The sequence below is a fragment of the Pteropus medius genome, unplaced genomic scaffold, assembly GCF_902729225.1.
Source record: "Pteropus medius unplaced genomic scaffold, Ma_sr-lr_union100, whole genome shotgun sequence".
NCBI lineage: Eukaryota > Metazoa > Chordata > Mammalia > Chiroptera > Pteropodidae > Pteropus > Pteropus medius.
Window position 1 is genome coordinate 947,667 of NW_024343733.1, and position 21,249 is coordinate 968,915.

General features: G+C 52.0%; 1 protein-coding gene across 4 annotated transcripts in view; it reads right to left on the minus strand.

The window, feature by feature from the left end:
• SLC8B1 (solute carrier family 8 member B1) overlaps window positions 1–20,770 on the minus strand; it is a 22,649-nt gene extending 1,879 nt beyond the window's left edge. The window contains exons 1-17 of one of the 4 annotated variants that reach the window (XM_039868206.1): window positions 20,633–20,770; window positions 20,402–20,467; window positions 19,628–19,988; window positions 18,216–18,453; window positions 12,442–12,594; window positions 12,296–12,348; window positions 12,089–12,146; window positions 11,837–11,942; window positions 11,590–11,757; window positions 10,507–10,614; window positions 10,040–10,102; window positions 9,620–9,750; window positions 8,590–8,731; window positions 5,929–6,050; window positions 4,028–4,181; window positions 3,207–3,287; window positions 1,714–1,778 (exon numbers count right to left, since the gene is read on the minus strand). In XM_039868206.1, the coding sequence (XP_039724140.1) occupies window positions 1,714–1,778; window positions 3,207–3,287; window positions 4,028–4,181; window positions 5,929–6,050; window positions 8,590–8,731; window positions 9,620–9,750; window positions 10,040–10,102; window positions 10,507–10,614; window positions 11,590–11,757; window positions 11,837–11,942; window positions 12,089–12,146; window positions 12,296–12,348; window positions 12,442–12,594; window positions 18,216–18,371 (1,560 nt within the window). In that variant the 5' untranslated portion in view covers window positions 18,372–18,453; window positions 19,628–19,988; window positions 20,402–20,467; window positions 20,633–20,770. The other 3 variants (XM_039868204.1, XM_039868207.1, XM_039868205.1) reach the window with 3 other exon arrangements.
• Window positions 20,771–21,249: the final 479 nt, after the last annotated feature.

Genomic DNA, 21,249 nt, shown 5'->3' on the forward strand with positions numbered 1-21,249 from the left:
CATCTTCCTGGGGGAGCATTATCAACCCCAATCCGCAGATGAGGAAACTAAGGAATTAGTAAGTGACAGAGGACATATGGCAGTCCCAGCTCTTAACCTGCCTCCCCATACAGTTACATATATGTACACACACGTGTATAGGTTCACATATATACAGACCTGTACATCAAATCCGAAAACAGAAATGGGATCATACATTAGATGAGTGTTTAAGAGCGACCGCCGTTTATGCCGACAGAACATATCATGCGGGCCTCCTTCGCAGAAGCGTCCATGCCTTATCACCTCAATTACAGCAAGAAGCCTTTCTCATTCAACACCAGCATGATGGACTACAGGACCCACAGACCCACCACAGACTGGACTTACACACACACACACACAGTCCACAAGGAACTAGAGAAAAGAAATAGGCCCCCACAGGGGGCCAAGCCTAAAGCCTCATTGTCTGGAACTGCCTGAGAATCCTACTGCAAGGAATCAATTAAACCCAAGAAGAGTATAAACAAAACTTGCAGAGGATGTTTACCTTTCAGAAAAGCAAACTTTGCAAGCAAGGGTAAGTAGCTATTTGCTTCTGGGCGTATCCCCTGTGAAAGGCCTGCCCTGCTGCTAGCTAATTACAAGTCAGCCGCAGAGTATTCAAGACCTAGATGCCTCCAGGAGAAAGAGGTGGGGGACTTGGCTCCCATGAATAACGCCATCTTTCCCTCTAGATATGCCGAGTGCTTCCACCTGCTGAGCCCTAAAACCATCCCTTAGGCCGCATCTCCTCCCCATCTGAATCTTCTCTGGTTTGGCCTCTGAATTCAAGTCCCAGATAGGGACTGCAAACTTGCCGTTCTGGGCCAGTCTGCCTTGCACAGGGTGCTGTTTGCCCCGTGCCGTATTTTAAAATACAAAAAGTTCACCTAGGAATCTTGAAAATCTGGACTACCGGGCCACATGAGGCCCACCTGAATGGCCCCCATACATTACGGTTCCCCGCCTGGCCCCTCAGGTCTGAGTTGTCCACCTTATTACAAGTGTTTCTCAAGGGTTTCATCAGTTTCTGGGGAGCTTATTGAAAACATGTAGATTTCTAGCCCCCGCCTCCTGGAATGCCTGGGTCAGGAGGTCTCATGGGCCCCCCAGGAAAGTCTCAGGTACCCTTGAAGTGTGAGAACCTCCACCCATCACTGTGTTCCAGAACCTTCTCCATGTCTGGTGGGCTTACCCCTTCTGGGGCTGTCTTCCATAGATGGCGTCTTCATCCTCTCTCCTCGCAGCCCACCCTCTGCGGGCAGTGTTGGGATAAGGTGTTCAGCCTGCCCCTTACCTCATAAATGCTTATCCAGGAAGCGCGGGGTGGGGGGCTGTTATCAACCCCATTTCACAGGTGAGGAAACTGAGGCTAAGAGATGTCCTAACTCAAAGTCATATAGCAAGAGACTTAACTGACGGGACGTACCCCCGAATCCACGGCCTTCCTGCCCCGTCTCCCAAAGCTACATGTCAGTTAGTCTGTGAATTTGTAACGAATACATTTTTTCAGCCTTCCCGCAAAATATTTTTAAGATATTCTACAAATCAGACTTGTCACAAATTCAGACAAGTCCTCTTCCAGGAAGTGTAAAGTGTTCGGATGTGAACGGCCTCCCGTCCAGAGGGCTGGAGGAGGACAAGGAGATGGCATTATAAAGAGGTCCCTTGCAGAAGCGTCAGGCCACTCACCTTTACCTCCGGGTGACCCCTGGAGATTTGGAGCAGGCAGCCCAGCCCCACTCCCACCAGCATATCTGCAGCCTGGTTCAGGAAACTCACTGGAACAAACTACCCCATAACCCTGACCGCACAGCTTGTTGGCTTTCTTTATGATCTACAAAGCCTCCCCAAGAGCCTCCCCCCCAAAAAAATCCTACCTGAGGAGACCCTATCCAGTTTTAGGACACTCTGAGAAGGTGAGTGTCCAATGCACGCCATCCGTAAAGATCACATGAGGTGACGGAAATGCTCGGTAGCTGGTAAACACACAGCAGATGGAGAAACTGAGGCTAGATGAGGTGAAGTGACTGCTCATGGTCCGCTGGGGGACTGGTGATGGAGCATGGGTCAAGGCCACCTCTAGGGGTTGTTCAGGGCACACTACTCCAGGCAAGGCTCCCTCCTTCTCACCCCAACCTGAGAGGTCAGGAGAGGCCACAGCCTGAAAGCCAGGAACAGGTCTCAGTGGGTACGATAGGGCCACTGGGAATTACGAACGGCAGGAACACATGCACGGTCCCCGCTGATTCTGACTGTGCTGTGCCAGCTACCCGCCCCGCAGCTCACCACAGTGGGGCCTGGGGAAAGCTGCATTCTGAGTGCTTTCAAATAATATCACTTCATTGCACAACCAAGAATATCTACCACTTGCTGAATGTGTGCTGTGTGCTGGGCACTATGCGCGGGCTTCGCCTCATCGTCAGTCTTCATCTCAACGTGTTTCTCACTTACAGAGGAGAATGCTGACTAAGATGCATGCGATGCCGGGGGCTCCAGAGTGGGCACATGGCAGCGCTGCAATCGGAAGCCAAGACTGTCTGGTCTCCAAGCCCCTTCCTTTTCATGGCCCCCTGTGGGCTCCAGGTCCTGCCAGACCCGTCTATAAACCAGGGAGTGGCAATTTACAGCGGGCAAGCCAATCTGGCCCCCTGCTCACTTTTATAAATAAAGTTTTATTGAGACAGAGGCATGCCCATTCGTTTATGTATTGCCTATGGCTGCTTTCACACTAAAGCAGCAGAGTTGAAAAAGAGATTCTGTGGCCTACAAAGTCTGAAATATTTAATCTCTGGCTCTTTAAGAAAAAGTTTGCCAACCCCTGACATCTAGAGACCATGACATCTATCAGCAAGAAGGAGAGGGTCTTCTACAGGGCACACCTAAGCTCAGCGTTGGGCATCTGCTGATAATACCACCACCCTAACAATAATATCTGCCAGCCACTGAGCGCTTACCAGGTGCCAAGCGTTTCTGTCACCTCATTCAAGCCTTACAACTACCCTTCTAAGGTCAGTTGTCTCAATAGCCCCATTTTACAGGTGAGGAAGCTGAGGCTCCAGCAGCTGAGTCACCTGGCCCAGGTGTTACAGTGAGTGCCAATCCCAAGGGTGACATGGAGCACACCCATGGCTCTCAGAGCCCAAGCCACCAGCGCTGAGGCTCGGGCACCCCACGAAGGATACTGAAGATGATGCCACCGAAACAGGCCGAGAACGCCATCCGCGGGTAGCCCTGGCGGGCCAGCGTGAAATCGGAGAAGGCGTCTGCATGAAAAGGAGAGAAGGCCTTGAGCAATGAGCGGCTTCCCTCGGCCCTCCTTAGACATTCACTCCTTCCTTCTCACCCAGTCATTCAGTCAACAAACACAGATGAATGCCCCCTGGGTCTGGGTGCTACGGGAGGCAATTCCCTCCTTGATTTCTTTTACCCCATTCTTTCCCAGCAGGGGCAAATTTGTGGATGTGACATGCCACCACCAACTTTTCACCCAAGTCCCGTCTGCTGATAGCATACACAGTACCTCCGTGCAAATTAGGAAAAGGTGCCTAAAAAGGTGAGTGAAAGGAGAGCTAGATTTTGGTCCCCCACCCAGACGCTTTGTCTGGATGCTCTTGTGCAGTGCGCAACCTGAACAACCCTGCTTGGCAGCTGTAGCTAGAGAGGGACAATGTATGTATGCGTGAATGCCTATACATGTCGCACACGCATCTACACGTTCAGCATGGTTGGCTGCAGTGGGCTCCATGTCCTGCCTGGACTCTGGGGAGCCACTGAGTGTCCGTGCATCAGAGAGTGTGGAAAGAGGCTGGGCATCTACAGAATCTCCTGGTTCAGGTGTAGTTCTGACACTCAGTGATGGTCACTTCGAAAGGACAGTGGGCACTAAGCACATGCTGAGGGCAGGTGCCTTGGACACCCCCGCCCACACACAATTCTGCTTGGGGGAGCAAAGAGCAGCGATGTGGCTGTGCTCACCTCAGCACCCCACCCGGCCCTGACTCACCTCCGATGCTGTTCCCCCAGGCCAGCAGCGTGAGCCCCAGGACGGTGTTGCTCAGCCGGAAGACCACGCCTAGCGACCGTAAGATGTTCACCACCTCTGTGGCAGCCGCGTTGATCCACAGGGCGCTGGTCAGGAAGCCCAGGAAAGCAAAGATCTGAGGAGGGAACAGCGGGCTGACAGGATCGAGGCTGGTCCCCAGTGGGGACACGGCCCCGATTCCCCACCCATAAGATGGAGTGATAACGGTACCTACCTATTGAGGTTGTCATGACCATAAAATGGATTAACAGATGCAAAGCAATGGAACACTTGCCACATGGGAAGTGTTCGATAAAATGTCAGCTCAATATTACTATTTTGTCAAGAAAGGGGTCATCATAGCTTTCATCGGATTTCCAGTCTGTGGGCCGAATGCCATCCCATCACCACAAAGAGAGACTCCATACCCGTTAGCAGTCACTCCTCACCCACCCTCCCTCCCTCCACCCCGGCCCCCCGACAACCACTACTCCACTTCCTGACTCTCTGAATTTGCCTGTCCTAGACATGGCATATCGATGGCCTCATGTGTTTCTACAATATGTGGTCCTCGACCACGCATTCACTTAGTGCCATGTTTTCAAGGCGCATCCGTGTCGGAGCGTGTGTCAGCATTCCAAAGACTAGGAAGAAACACAGGCTGAAAACCATTTCTTTAAAGGATCAATTTGCTGAAAACTCAGCCCCCCCTTTAGGTTGGTACATCCATTCGGTTTCTAAAAATAAAAACTACGATTTTTTTTTTTTTATCAATAAATAGTAAAAAAAACACAAAAAATTTAAGTCGACTTTTGAAGAAAAAAAAAAAAATCTCTGGACAAATGGCCTAAAAATTCCTTAGAGTATTGCAGAGGGGAGAATGGGAAGAGACACCCACAGAGACCACTTCCACCCCTGGAATGCGATCGTCAGGAGCCCAGGTGTTTCCTGGTCGGCGTAGTGGAAAAGGGTCTGGAACGTCTTCAAGGTTAACATACTGTCAGCATTTGACCCAGCGGTTCCGCTCCGAGGAACACACCCAAGAGGAATGAAAGCATACGGCTATACAAAAAGATCCAAAAACTGGAAACAAACCAAATGTCTGTTGACAGATGAATGGAGACAGATGAATGTGCTACAGCCACGCAATGGAATATTACTCAGCCATGAAAAGGAACTAGTTCCTAACACATGCTGCAATGTGGATAAACTTCGAAAACATTTTGCGAATAAGTGAAAGAAGCCAATCACAAAAGACCACATATTATAGGATTCCATTGATAGGAAATGTCCAGAACAGGCAAATCCAGAGATGGGAAGCAGGTTGGCAACAGTCAAGGGATGGAGGGAGAAGGGGGATGGAGTGTGACACCTGGATACGGGGTTTCTTTTTGAGGTGATGAAAATGCTCTAACATTGGCTGTGGTGATGGTTGCACAATCCCGTGAATATACAATTGACCCTAAACAATGTGGGGGAGAGGTGTGGGGAGCAGTTAGGGGCACTGACCCCTGTGCAGTAGAAAATCTGCATACACCTCGTCGGCCCTCTGCAGCCACAGATTCCCAACTGTGGATCAAAACTACAGCTGACCCCTGAACGACATGGGTTTGAATCATATGGGTCCACTTACAAGTTCAAGGGTCGACTACAGTAGAAAGTACTGAACTGTACACTTCGAATGGGTGAATTTACAAAAGCTTCGCCAAAAAAGCAGGGGACGGACCTTGAACAGGTACAAAACCCCTCAAAAGCAGCTTAGGAGACCTGTCATTGCAGAAGGTGACTACTGGCCTAACTGCCCCAGAGGCGCAGACAGGACATTCGCCTGGGAGAAGTCAGTGTCCCCCCTTCTCCCAGCTGGGAGACCCCAGGAGTCTTACCCAGTGAAGCTTGGGGGGCTTGCTGTTGGATGTGGCAAAAAAGGTCACTGAAGCCACGGCTGTGCCCGCAATCACCACCATGCCCCAGATGGGAAACAGGCCACCTATCTCATAGACGCCATCTGCAGAGGGACGAGAAAGGGAGCTGGTACCCTCCGCAGCTTTGGCTCAGCACCTTCTCTTGGAGGACTCCCTCCCCTCAGAATGACTGAGGGGACCCAGGGGAGAGACCGAGTAAAACCCCGTTACCCTCAATTGTTCAGATATAGATATACGACATATCTCTTATGTGCCCAGCCCTGTCCTAGACATTTCAGGGGGATGGAAAAATTCAAGACACAACCCCTGCCCTCAAGCTAGTCACACAGGAAAGAAAAGACAAATGTGAAAAAGACTGTGCGGCTTTTTGCTGTAGAACTGGGATGCGTATAGGTAAGCCCACTTGCTACAGCTCCCCCTTCCCATGCCGCGGCAGACATCGCTACTCCACCATGATGCTTCTGCCCACCTGAGCGTCAAGGCGGCATCCCCCATCCAGGCATTACCAATGGATGGGCATCACCCAGCGATACAGGCGGTACAAACCCAACCTTCCCCACTGATTCTGGAGCCCGGCACCTGCTCTCCTGATAAATGCACTCCGCGAACCAAGGCATCATAAAGTTATGAAGGTTCCAGAGGCTTCGCATTGACACACTGAAGAGAGGAAACCCTGCAGGCAGGCAGGATGTTCTAGAACTCTCCACACCCCACCCTTTTCACCACTGTGGAGTCGGGACTGGTCTGAAAGGCAGTGGGTGGTTTGGAGGGCTTCCTGAAGCGCGGAGGAGGTGAGGTGAGTTGTAAGTGGGGAGGGAGAAGCGGGGGCTCCGTGGGAAGAGGGGAGCGGGGGGTGGGAAGGAATTACGTGGGTTCGGGCCAGCAATAGCGGAATGGGGCAGGGGAAGGCGGCTGCTCAAAGGATCGCTGGGGGGTGTAGACTTTTTCTGAGAGGCACGGAGGAGCCATCGAGGTCTTTGAGGGGAGGGGTGACCACGACATGTGACAAGTGGCACTTTAGAAGGGTGGCTCTGGTGATGGTCTACAGGAAGAGGGATGGCAGTGAGGTCAGGAGGCTCTGCCAGCAGACACGACACCCCCCTTGAATCATGACACCCTCTTGGGCAGGGAGCCGTGCTCAGCCTAGAAAGGGGTCACGAAGGCTTTAGCCAGAACGGTCTTTCCCTTGTGTGGGCCTGTCACCACTAGATGGTGTTGGGGCACGTCGCAGGACACTAAGCACCACAGGATGGCATCTCAGGAAGGCGATCTTCAATTCTCTCGTCATAGCAAAGAGAAGGTCCCCATGGGGTGCTAATAGGTTTGGAACATCTCTAACACCTGCCACATGCCCTATTTAACAGGAGCTCCTGGCTCAGAGGCTTGATTTTGATTGTGTTGATTTTTGCAGTTACCTTGAATTTATTCAAAATGATGCCAGTTTCCTATTGATGCAGGTGATAGAGTTGCCTATGCAACGAATTTAAGTTTGGCAAAAAAAGGAACTGTTTTCTGCACAAAATTCAGAAATAAAAAGCCAACCCCCCCCCTCAAATTTTTAAATAAATAGAGAGCTGGTTTTTAAAAAATATCAAATATAATAGTACAGAATGGGATACAAATCAAGAGATGGTTTGTGAATGACCGATGCTTGGAACTACTCTTTTAAGAAATCACAATGATTGTGAGGGCCAAGTCCTTTGGCTGGAGAGGCAAGGCTTCCCAGCACTGTAGGGAACACAGGGCTGTGACAAACCAGGCATCTGACACCCCTAGGGGATGCCTTCTCAGCTCCAGGGTCACACCGTGCCCCGATGGACCCCATCCCCTCCCCTCCAACTCTCCATCCCTCAGAGCCTGTGTCCCCCTATAGATCGGGGGAGAAACTCCCAGGAAATTTGACAGCAGTTTCATCCTGACACGATTATAGGAAATAACGCCACACCTGGCCATGCATTTGCCACCAGACCCTACCTCCACCTCCAGGTGATGCCCCTGGGTTGAGGGGGAGGAACCCAGATGCTAGAGAGAGGAATGGGCAGCATGAGATATTAAAATTAGACAAGAGTTAGTTACAGGAGTTAGAATACACCTATGAAGACTGGCATTTCTTTAGCCAAAGCAGATCACAACAGCAAAGGGCAGCCCGGGGCACATGGATAAAAAGCACATGCTGGGGGGGAACAGCCAGAGCGCACAAATGAGTGAAGTGACTCCCCCAATCCCAGTCACCTAACAGGCAACGGAGGGGCCTGCAATGAATCAGACAGCAGTGACCTGCACCAGAGGCACCCCTGCTCAGCTCCAGCAATTGTACCTTCAGGAGGCATAAACCTGCATTCTGATGTGAAATCTCCCAATTTTTTTAATGCAGGCAAATGAGCCAGAGAGGGCTGGACTCGGTCCAAGGGCCACCAGTTTGGAGCCTCCATCGGGAGCCCGCAGGATTGGACCGGACTGACTGCAGGAGGCCGGTGTCCCTTATGGCACCAGCATGTAGTAAGTGCCTGCTGTATATCCAGGATTCTGCCACTGGCCTACGGCCCCCCGGTGTGGCTGAGAAGAAAACTTGGGAATATGGGCAGGAGGAAGGTGGGCTGGCCTGGGGGAGGGGATACTCACAGGCCCCCGACTGTAGAGTTAGGACCAAAACCAGGGGGCTGATCACCAGGTGCAGACAGTTGAGAGGCCGCTTCCAGTTTCTGTCTTCTTTGTCCGGGTCCACAAGGGGGACCGTGAGGAGCAGCAGAAACTCCACGGGCAGCTGTCCAGTGTGTACAGACGGGAGGGTGTCACCGGGGAGGCCTGTGCTCGGCCGGCCATACCCTGAGCTCGCTTTCTCAAGAAAGCGGCTGTTATTAATAAAGCACCCACTGCGTGCAGGCCTGGGCTAAGCGCCTGGATTAGGCTCCTACTGCTGCTGTAACTCAGGGCCACGTGCTGAGTGCCCTTGAACAATAAAATGTACTCCTTTCTGGCTCCGGAGGACAGAAGTCCTAAAATCGAGGAGCTGTCAGGGCCGCGTTACTTCTGGAGGCTCTAGGGGAGAATCTGTTTCCTGCCCTTTCCAGCTTCTGGGGGCCCCCCGCCTTCCCTGGCTTGTGGCCCTGCGTCACTCCAAGCTGTGCCTCTGCCGTCCTATCTCCTTCTCTGATTCTGCCCCTTCTGCCCCCCTCTTTCTCTATAAAGACCCTTGTGATTACATCGGGCCCATCTGGATAACCCGGGTTACTTTCCCAATCTCAAGGCCCTTATTCACATTTGCCAAGTCTCTTTTGCCACTTAAGGTAACATATCCACAGGTTCTGGGGATCAGGACACAGACATCTTTGGGGGGCCACTATTCAGCCAACCACAGTACCTCATCGACTTATTCCTGACGACAACCCTATTCATAGGAACTATTATTTTTTTACCTTCCAGTTGAAGAAACCGAGGCTCACAGAGGTTAAGAGAATTCTCCAAAGCCACACAGAAGGGTATGTGTAGCTGGGATACAGGGCCAGCTCTGACTGACTCCACACGACCCAGCTTATCTAAGTCTGAGAGGGTCTCAGCAGTTCTCCCTCCCCCTCAGTGAGCTAAAGAAAGTTGAGTGGCCACTGCAAAGAAGTCAGGACCCCAGTTCCAGGGTCCCTGTCACCCCTCCTACCTTAAACACTTTGAGAACCCTCCAGTAGGCCGGCTTGTTCCTCCACTTCCTGTAATCCACGGGGTTGAGGGCCCGGACTAGGATCTGGGGCGTGGTCTCCTGGCAGAGGAGCAGCGGCTGGTACTCTTCCCCTGGGTGGACAAGGCAGGAAGGGCAGGTGTCCGTGGCTGGCTCAGCCTCCAGGAAACCCTCTCCTCTCCCACGAGTCCTCCCAACCTTTGCAAAGAAGGAAAAAACGCCACGCCAGGTGGAAGGCAGGCAGGCACACCTGGTCCGCAGCTCGGCTGAGGTACAGTGAGAGGTGAGGCTGGTTCGTGGCCTCATTCCTGGGGTGTGGGTGGCCCCATCTCCCCACCTCTCCACCACACGCCCTGCCCTGGGACCCCCAGCCCAGGTGGGAACAGGACTCCCTGGACTCACTGTAGTCATAGCTATTGGTGGTAGAAGACACCCGGTCCTCCTCCTCGGAATCTGAGAGCATCTCTGTAGGAGAGAGGGGCATGTCACAGGAGCCAGCCAGGGAGCCCGGCCCCTCCCCACCCCATCCTAAGGTAGGGCTCCTCTGCGACAGGGCAGTTTTCAGGGTGCAAGGGGCCAGCCCTCTGTATGTTCCATCACTCAGCAATCGCCATGCACGCTCCGGAATTCTTACAGTGAGAAAGTCTAACCCATAAAATGTTCTCAAATGTGATGACGTAGCTGGCAAACGAGGACAAAGCAGGTGATGAGGAGGCTTCAGTAGCACAAGCGAAAGCACGAAGGTGGGACCTTGGTAGACTGAGTGGAAACAGTGCAGACGGGAGACGGGCATTGGCAGAGGCTTCCGGAGAGGTAGGGCCGCCGAGGGTGCCACTGGTCCTCCCTTGGGGCCCAGTTCAGACCCTTACCTGGAGTGCCCGGCATGGAGTGGACCAGGGCTCTCCCCCGCTGCCATCGGTAGACCCAGGTGCAGAGAACCACAGCGACCACGTAGAACACATACAAGCCGAGGTAACCTGCAGACGAGGGTGCAGGCCGTCACCAAGTGGCATCCTGGCCGCAGAGCACAGAGGCTGCCAGTTCTGTTGCCGGTACATGTTAGCGGTGGCTCTCTGTGTCCACCAGCCCAGAACCAGTAGGTAAATGGCCATTCCCTGGAGTCTTGTCCCCACCTCTTCTGCCTTCCTTGGCCCATCTTCCCTTCCGACTCCCCACCCTAACAACCCGGCATTCAAGAAAGTGGCCTCCTGGACCCCATAACAGGTACCAAGGGGTGGTGTCCTGCTCTGTGCCCTGGGAGGCTGAGCCCTGCAGACTGCATCCCGGAGCTCTGGCTGCAGTATGTTTAGCCGATGGGGGTGGGGGGGCAACTGCAGAAGAGAAGGCAGCAGGAGAGAGTCTGGGGTATTTCTTCCCCGCTCCCTCCCTGCTGCGGTGCCCCATCTCTGGCGGGCCGGGCCCTGTGATTCTCCAGGACTGTCGCTCATGCAGGGTGGAACCAGCTCCGGGACTCCAGCCCTTAGTAGGCTCCAGTCACTCCATCCATCCTTTGCCACTTCGGGCATGGGAAGCAGGCAAAGGCGGGGAATGGCCCCCACTGTGGCTGGTCCCTGGGTGTCTGCATATCTCAGTGTCCCTTGCTGGTTTCCTTAACCCTCCGCAGAGTGTCCCTCCATCCACGCCACCTGAACCATCTGAATGGAACGTGTATGCTGCTGGGACCTCGATGGCCAGTCAGCATCCCAGCTCTACTGCTCACTAACATTTGAAATTGTGAGAAGTCTGAACGTCCCTCCCGCTCTGCCCTGTCCCTTTTGGTTATCTGAACTATGTGTTTTGTTTTTACTCAAGCTGGCTCGAGTAGGGTTTCTGTCACTTGGAACTAAAGGAGCCCTGACTCTGCGCCCTGCTGGCCACCCCTCTTGTCCCCCTGTGCCTCCCACTCCATCAGCCCTGGGGTGACCCTGCCCGGGCCCTCTGTGGCTGCTTACCCAGGGCCCACGCCAGCGTGACCCTGCCGAAGTAGAGTGTGTTGAAGGTCAGGTACACGGCCACCATGTAGAAAATGATGTCTCTGAGGAAAGGCCTGGAGGCGGCCGTGAAAGGGCGCAGGATGGAGATGCCACCGGCCACCACGGTGGTCACCAGCACACCGGCGCCTGGGGAGAGGACACCAAACTCAGCCCACTCTGCGCCCCCTCCTGCTGCCCCCCCCACCCCCAGCCAGCCTGCTCGTACCGAACAGTGCCCCGAGGGCCAGGCCAGCTGTGTGCGGGTCCGAGAAAGCCACCAGGGCACTGAAGATATCAGGTGCACCGTTCCCAAAGGCCAGGAAGGTGACGCCATGGGGGAGCGTGTCAAGGGAGGGTCAGTGCAGAGGTCCCAACCTGCCCAGGCCTTGCCTGGGCCATGAGCCGCCACCCTGACTCCCAGCCACCTCCCTAACCGCCCTCCCTTCCCTCCTGGGTGCAGGACCTGGACAAAGGATACTGCCACATTGTGAGAAAGTTTGAGCATGGTGGAAATGGCTGACAAGTTAGGGCAGAAACTACAGAGAAGAAACAAATGGTGAGGGCTCCACAGTGAGTGGCCTCCTGCTCCACCCTTCCCCAAACCTGGGGTTGCCCAAATGTCAACCTCCCAGGATTCCGTTTTCCCCCATCCATAAGCTTAACGTGAGCCCAAGGCCAAACTCACAACTTCTCCGCTGTGACTCCCAGAATCAGAAACAGGTAAAGCAGCCAGAAAGCCTGGGTAGCGGGGGCCAGAGAGGGAGGGGAGTGTTAGGTTCAGCCTGGGCCACCAGCCCCACCCACAAGATGGAGGAGGGGGCAGGGCCTCACGTGGAGGGTGATGGCCAGAGGGAGGAGATTCGGGGGGAAGTGGCAGAAGATGCCTTCCAGGTAGTCCAGGTAGCCCCCCTGGCTGTGGCAATCAGGATTGGTCCGGATGAAGTCACAGCGGTCAGAGGCGTTTAGGCCACACACATCACGGCACTGTGGGAGGGGAGAGAGGGGGATGTCAGGGGTTGACACCCCAAGGGTGACTGGACCAGACCCATCTAAGAAGCTGGCCTGGCCTCTAAGTCCCCTATACCCTCCAGGTGCCTACTGTACACTTGAATTTCTTTAAAATAAACTTGTGTTTGAAATTAACACAAGTCATTAGTGTTAAAAAACAAAAACAAACAACATATAAAGATCTCTAAATTCTCCTTCTCATCTCTGCCCTACATAATCCCACCTCTTTCCAGAGGTCCTGCCACAATCTGTTTGAAGCATACCCTTACAGACATTTCTCAGTTCAGTGGCATCTGTATATACACCTTCTTTTACAGTTTGTTTTGTTTTGGATCCATCCTTGCTTTTTGCCATTTGCTTTTACCATTTCACATATATGTCATATACTAATATATTGATACACATCACGATGAAGGCAGTGATAAAAGTCAAACATTCTGAGTGATTTCTAAATGCCAGGCACAGAGCTAGGGGCTTAAAATATATCTCAATCGGCACAACAGTCTCGTGAGGAAGGTAGTATTATCATGACTATTATACAGATAAGGAGACTGAAGCAGTGTGGCCTTTTGGGACTCTAGAAACCCTATTTTTCTATCATCACGCCCAGCCTCACCGCAGAGTCTTTTTAACAGCAGCCCCATAAGTGATACAAAATGGTGACATTTTCCTCCTGGTGGGAATCGGGGTGTGTCTAATTAACCAATCACATCAACAACGAACTTCCTCAGACATGACTCTGAGCACACGTGAGAACGTTTTGTCAGAGAGAATTCTAGAAGTGAAAGTGCTGAGTCAGAGCATGTCTTAGTCCGGATTTCTCCAGAAGCGACCCAGAGGCAAGAGTGCACAGGCCTGCCTTGTTTTACCGTGCTTTGCAGATATTGTGTTTTTTGTTGCTGTTGTTGTTTGTTTTGTTCTGTTTTGTTACAAATTGAAGTTTTGTGGCAACCCTGTAACAAGCGAGTCCATCAGCATCATTTTTCCAACGGCGTTTGCTCGTTTGCTCGCTTCCCGTCTCTTTGTCACATTTTGGCAGTCCTCCCAGCAGCTCAAACTTTTTCATTATTGTACAGTACAGTATAGTATAAACGTAATTTTTATATGCACCGGGAAGCCTTCAAATTCGCGTGACTCGCTTTATTGCGGTATGTGCTTTATTGCGGGGACCTGGAACCGAACTCGCAATATCTCTGAGGTATGCCTGTATAGTAGCATATTTGAGAGGTGTGTCGATTACAAGCACTGAAATGGGGGAGTGGACGGGGCAGGGAAAGCAGCCAGTGAAGATATTGTGTAGAGACCATTCTTATCTTGGGCTGTAATCCTAGGGGTCAAGGAGCTGGGATATTTGTAAACCAACTCCTGTCAGTCATCAGCGAGGGCTGCAGGGGAGAAAGGTGCCAGCTTCCCAGCATTTCCACCCACTATGCATATGGGTAGTTCTGGGGGGAAAAGCCGGCAACGAGAAGTCAACAGAAGCCCACCGATACGGTAGGGTCCAAAGGATATGGGAAGGGTCTTCACAGTGTCTATTGCAGAGGGACAAGCATCTTAAACATTGAGGGACTTTGCCCAAATGCCCTCCCCGAAGCTCTACGTACACCCACTCCACCAGCAGTGGGAAGTGAGCGTGTGTCTACACCTGCACCAACACTGGCGGCCACAGTCCCGTTCAGGCTAATGTGGTAGGAACTTCCTTGTTCAATTGCAAGTCCCTGCTTATTTGTGAAGCTAAGGGCCCTTTTCAGGTCTTAGTGGCCATGTGCATTCCTTCTATGAACTGCTAGTTTTTTCAATTCTAATGTCTGCTTTTTCTGACCGACGTGTAGCAGTTCTCTATATAACGGACACGCATTTTGCTTTGGCAATGCCCTCAGCCTTGTGGAAGAAAAAAGGGGTTCTATGGAAAGTAACCTCACGGGGTGATCTGATCATGATGAATTTCTACCTGGGCAAGTCACGGAGGTAGCCATGCCCCAGGCCTCTAACTTCTTTAGTGAAAGGTTTAAAGCCAGCCCTGTCCATTGTTTTTGTGCATCTAGGTTAACACACCTTTGAAATACCAGACAGACTACCCCTCAAAGGAGTTCTTAATGGTCAAGAGAGCACAGACTCTCGTTAACTATCCTATAACCCAATCCCCGCCATGCTTCCTCCCACCTCCGTGTACCTTCCCTCCTTAATTTCAAATGCATAAAAGAAGCTGCAAAACTTAGTTTCTGGAGCATTCAAGATCTTGCTCTCTGCCATATGTCATCACTTTGGCTCAAATAAACTCGTATAAAGATTCTCTACAGGTTTACATGTTTCTTATGTTGACAGCCTAAAAGGTTTCCTTTCTCAAACTTTTTGTTCAAAAGCTTTGTCAAGACCACTATTAAGGTTGGCTGCTATTAAAAATAATAAGTAACAAGTGTTGGCAAAGGTGTGGAGCAATTGGAACCCTGCACTGTTGGTGGGAATATAAAATGGTGCAGATGCTGTAAAAAACAACATGGCAGTTCCTACCCAAAATTAAAAATAGAATTACCATATGATTCAGCAAATCCACTTCTGGCTATGCACCAAAAAGAAATGAAAGCCGAGTCTCGAAGAGATATTTACACATCCACGTTCACGGCAGCATTATTCACAATAACCGAAAGGTTTGGAAGCAACCCAAGCATCCATCAACAGATGATTGGGTAAACAAAATGTGATGTACCCATACAATGGAATGTTATTCAACTTTAAAAGGGAAGCAAGTTCTGGCACATGCCACAGTGTGCTTGAACCTTGAGAACATCATGCTAAGTGAAATCGGCTAGTCACAAAAAGACTAATGCTGAATAATTCTATTCATATGAGGTACCTGGAGTTAGTCAAATTTATAGGGACAGAAAGCAGAATGGCAGTTGCCAGTGGCTGATGTGGTGAGAAAATGGGGAGTTTTTGTTTCATGGGCATAGAGTTTTAGTTTTGTAAGATGAAAAAGTCCTGGAGATGGATGGTGGTGATGACTGCACACCAATGTCACTATACTTACTGCTGCTGACCTGTACACTTAAAAATGGTTAAGAGGGTGAATTTTTTAAGTTAAGTATATTTCACCACGAAATTTTTAAAAAAGCTTTGCCAATCACAGTTCCACCTCCTCCACAAGCCCTCTCTGAACTCCCACCAACCCCAAAAGAGAGGTGAGATTTCTGGTCCCCAAAACCTCTGGCCATCTCCCCGTGCCTTGATCACTGGTTCTCTACCGATGCAACACTGAACCCACCGTACCCACTTCCTGTGTGGTTCCTTCCACCTAGTATACCACTCCTTCTCCCCCCACCCCTCAGTTAATCCATATTTATCCTCTAGTTCTTAGTTCCCAAGATGCCTCTTCCAGGAAGCCTTCCCTGACCACCTCGCCCTAGGCCAGACACCCTAGGACTCTGAAATCCCCCAATTATTTGTAAGATCACAGACTTGTTTGATGTCGGCCTTTCCCACCAATGTCTTGCACAGTGCCTGGCACGTAGTAGGTCCTCATAACTGTTTTGCCACACACTGTACCGGGCGCCATCTCACTCAGCCTTCGTAACAGGCCTAGGAGGTTGGTACGATTATTTCCACTTCACAGATGAGCAAACGGAAGCCTCCCTTACAGCCCCAGGCGACGCGGCCACCCCTCTCCATTCCACACTATCACATCCCTGTTCTGTTCTCTATTTTTCTCACCACCAGGTGAAGTTATCCTGTGGATTTACTCGTTGACTTGTTTCTCATCCGTGTCCCCCAATAGAGAGTAAATTCAATGAGGGCAGGGACCATGTTGATCTGCTTCCCTGCTAGATCTCCAGCATGTGGCACAGTTCCTGGCACATAGTAGGTCCTTAATAAGTATCGATGGACTGAATGACTACTCATAAAGGACCAAAGTGAGCAGTGAGTGGCCTTCCACAGCCTGTAGTCTTCATGGACAGTGGCGGGACAGAGGCTGGCGGGACTCCCGGAAGGGTAGCTGCCCGCGTCAGTCCTAGGAGGTGGTGTGAATTCGGCACGAGGTGGCCATGAGTTCATATCCCTACTCTGTTACTTTCTGTGTGGGCAACTTCCCCTCCCTGAACCTCAGTGTCTTCATCTATAGCACAGAGATAATCATACTCATCTCAGGCGGCTGGAGGATGATTTGGTGAGCTTGGCACGGTGCTCGATGACTCAGAGAGATGACAGAAAAAGTCATCTGTATCGGAGAAGGCACAAACTACAGTTAACCCCAGTTTTCCCGACCCCAAGGAGCACACCCCCAAAGGCAGCAATTTTATAACCTCGGTATTGACAAACCACTTTCTCATCTGTAAAATGGGCATAATTACCTGTTCGCCTGCCTTAGAGGGGGGACATGAATGCACTTGGTGACCCAATAAAGTTGGCGAGGGCGCTAAAAACACTGTTAGAGCATTGGTACCAGGGTATTTCATTTTCCTGCTGAAACAAGGGAAGAAAGAACCCCAGCCCCCTGCGCTGGAGAGGACTCCAGGGGGTCATCTTGCGTGGTTCCCTCCCTTCAGCCGCTCACACTGGATCCACTGTGACCTCTCCCCCGCTTATAGACATCGAATGGAATGACGCAAGTTCTCAGTGGCCCGTACCCTCCTGCTTGCCTTTCACCCCAGCAATCCCCATTGTCCCTCCCTCCATGAATCGAAGTCAACAGCACCGCCATCTAAGGCCAGGAATCTGAAGCCGCCCTTGACGCCTCCCTTTCTCCCACCACCACACCCCTCCACCTGATCCATCAGTATATCCTGCTCGTTGTGCCTCCAACATGTGTCCCAAAACCCACCACTGCTTTCCTATCTCCCACACCCACCATCGCTCACCTGGATAGCTGCAGGAGCCTCCCCACTGATCCCCCTGCTGCCACTCACCCCTCTAAATCCATTCTCCCCAGAGAAGCCAGAGAGATCCCTTGAAGAAATAAATCTAATTTTGACATTCCTCTGCCTAAAACCCTCCACTGGCTACCGGCTATCATAAAACAAATCCTACCTCCTAGCCTCAGCCTAGATGGCCTTTTATAATCTGGCCACCACTAGCTTGCTATCCTTATCTCTTAACACTCTCCCCCCTCACTCAGTCTATTACAGCCACTCTGTCCTCCTCGCTGTTATAGAAACACACCAAGCTTGCCTCAGGGCCCTTGCACTTGCTGTTCTCGCCCCCCTGGAATGCTCTTCCCCCAGATGACTGTACAAGTGGCTTCTTTTCTCCATTCGGGGCTTGGCTCAAAGATCACTTCCTCATAGAAGTCATCTATGACCACCTAATCTGAAACAGTTGGAAATACACCCACCCCCTCACAGTCCCGCCTCTCCGATATAACTCGATCCTATTATTTGCAGGACACTTGGCATCTTACCACCTGAATTTGACCTGTTTACTTCTTTTTCTGTCTTCCCAGGAGACTCTTAGTTCTGTAAGGACAGGGATTTTTGTCTTGATTGTTCCCTGGTATATCCGAGGGATCGGCTCAGTGCTCGGCACATAGTTGATGCTCAATAAATATCTGTTGATTGGAATGAGTACACCCCCACCTGATGGCAGCTTCCTGCCTAGATACTCACGTCCACCACAGGGCTCTGGTTCACATCTGAGGCTGGAAACTCGGGGCTGGTATGGGTGCCTGTAGATGGGTCGCTGGCCCCAGACATTGTCTCCACCATCAGCAGCACATAGAGTAAATGCGGCACCCAGTGCAGATGCAGCTGTCTGCCGGCCATGAGCCCCCACGGGGCCTGGCCCTCACACTCTGCTTCCCCTTCTGCAGTGTTTCAGTTTAAAATGGCTGGCAGCTCCAGTGGCCTACAGGGTGTGAGTAAGAAGGAAGGACAGTGTCATTGAAGACCCCAGGAACCTATAGGAGGGGCTTAAAAACTTTTTTAATTGAGAAACTGCCCTCCCACCTCCCCCCACCAAAGGAAAACCAATGTAGAAAACCCATATTCCGGATGGAGGTTGCTGGAGGGACCCAGTCCCCACTCCCATTCATTCTGCACACAGATTACAGACGCCCTTCCTCCTGTGCCCCCAGTAATGTCTCATGGAAACCTAGGGTCCTCTTCTCTAGCCTGAAACCAGAATATGAAGGCTGGAAGGGACTATCCTGAGATTTGGAATCCTGAGATCTGAATCCAGAGATTCTTGCCTCCAGGGGCCAGCTGGGTGAGATAAATACAGGAAGTAGGCCGAGGTGGTGACGGGGCAAGCCCTCAGAAGGACAGAAAAAAAACATACATCTGGGAGTGGACTTGGCCTCTGGGCCACCAGTTTGAAACTACTGAGCAACGCTGTTCTGTGTCTTACAATGAGCCAAGAACTTAACACCTGATGACCCCATTTAATGCCCACAATTCCCCTTGGAGGGGGCACGGCTATTACTTCCATTTCACAGATGAGTGAACTGGGGCGCAGAGCCAGGCTGTTCCCTCACCCTCAGCCCTGGGCCTTGCCACCCTTATTTAGTTCCCAGAACAACTCTGTAGAGGTTATTGTCCCCACCTCTTTTACAGAGGAGGAAGCTGGGCTCAGAGGAATTCCATAACCTTCCCGAGGTCACACAGCAAGGAGCCAACAGTGCCTCTGATAGAGAAATCGAGGCCCAGAGGGAAGTGAATCGCTCAAAGTCACACAGTCTGCTAGCAGATTCCAGCAGGACTGTCTTAGCCTTCAACATCGGGGCAAAACCGACTTCGTTTTTCTTCCAGAGAAATTAAACTGGGGGGGAAAAAAAAAATCTTTGGCACACCAATTTCCTTCTTTTGGCTCTCTTCTGCACATCATAGATGAACAAGTTTTATTTCGCCATCAAGAAAAACAGCTCAGAAAACGTTTTTTTTTGTTTTTAGTTTTTTTGCAATCCTTTGCACAGGCGTTTCTCAACACCCTGGCAGAGGCAGAAGGGGTAAGAGAAGGAGGCCCTGAAGAAGAAGAGGGGAGAGGAGAGGGTACAAGTGGCAGGTCCCAGCACTTCCTTCACCTGTTGACTCTTCCCCTTTCTGTTGTTCCCTGAACTTCTTCACCGACTTAGAAGGGTTGACTTGGAACCGGAGACTCCAGGTTTTCAATTCAGTCTTAGTCACGCGGGAGGTGTGCGGCCTTGGGGAAGTCACTTCACCTCTCTGAGCCTCTGATTCCTCCGTAAAATGGAGACCGATGCCGGCCCCTCAGAGTACACGAGAAAGGTTCAACAGATCCTCGCGCCTCTGGTGTTCTCAACTTGAGGTCTCTTTTCTGTTGGCCGCGGATTCCTTGTACTCATTTACCGGGGAGTATTTACTGAGCGCCTCCTGTGCGCCTGTCCGTTGCCAGGCGCTCAGACGCTCGGAAGTTCTGCAGATCTAATAGGAAGGGACAGGGGCAGAAAACTGGAACTGTGACCACCTTTGCGGTTGCACTTTCTAGGCGCCAGACGCCTAGAAAGTTTATGTGCTCAGTTTCCCAGACCCGACGGGGGTTGAGAAGTTAAACTCCGGGAGTCGGGTCTCCCGCGGCTCCCTAGACGGCAGGCAGCCTCCTCTTACCTCAGGCCGGGCCTTCACCCGCCACCTCCGAAACACGACCCCGCCGCGGCCTCGCGGCCTTCCCGGTCCCCGCCCGCTGCAGCGTCTGGAACTGGTCCCGGGGCTGGTCCAGGGCTCGCCCCGCTCAGCCCCGCCCTTTACACAGCCCCGTTCCAAAGGCACGCCCCCTAGGGCTCGCCCCGCCCCTTCCCTTAAAGGCACAGGCTCCCGGGAAGGTCTTCGCCGCTCACCACCCTCCGCGTAGCATTTTCGGACCGGTTCTGTTTTCGTCTCTAAATCTGAAGCAGACATGAAATCTGAGGGAGTAAAGACAGAAGGACGCCGGAGAAGAGAAGTTAGAGGGTGAAACCAAGAGGTTCTGTTGCCGAAGGAGTGAGCGAGAAGACGCTAAAACGCTTCTAGTAATCGATGGTGATAAGGAGTATTGGAGAAGGTCCTAGGTGGGGAGAGGCCAGCCTTACCCACAAGTATTCCTGTTGTCCTGCCTGAAATGCCTCTTTTTGAGAGACTCCCTAATTGAGTTCAGCATTTCCCTCCAGTAACATCGCTCAAATAATAAAGGCAATAAATAGGTCAAGACGGGGGAGTTAGGGATTTACTGGTTCCGGTGCCTCCCCACTTTCCCAGCCCCCCGGGGAAGTGCTGGCCGTCTCTGCCTTTTCTTCCGCTGGCGTGGGGAGAGCACGGAGGCTGGAACCGAGGTGTTGAGGCTGGAGGCTAGTGTCTCCTCCCAGGCTGCCCGCCTCTGGCCCCGCACCTGTCTCCACAGTTGGCACACATCTAATCCCTCCGCCTCTCTCCCCAGCACCTGCAGGACCAAGGCACAGCTCTGAGCCTGGCATCTGAGGCCCTTCACCTTCCAGCCCTAGCGCCCCCTTCTAAGTTCCTCTTTTACTCCCACCTCCGTCCTCCTCCCCGCTCTGACCCCGGAAGTGCTCCCCACTCTCTGACCGCCCTGCTACTTACACACAGCCATATCTCTGCTCCTTCTGAGCCCCTTGCCCAGGATGCCAGCCCTTTCCCACCTACCTGACACACTCTTACATTGCGAGTCACAGCTCAAAGGCCACCGCCTCCA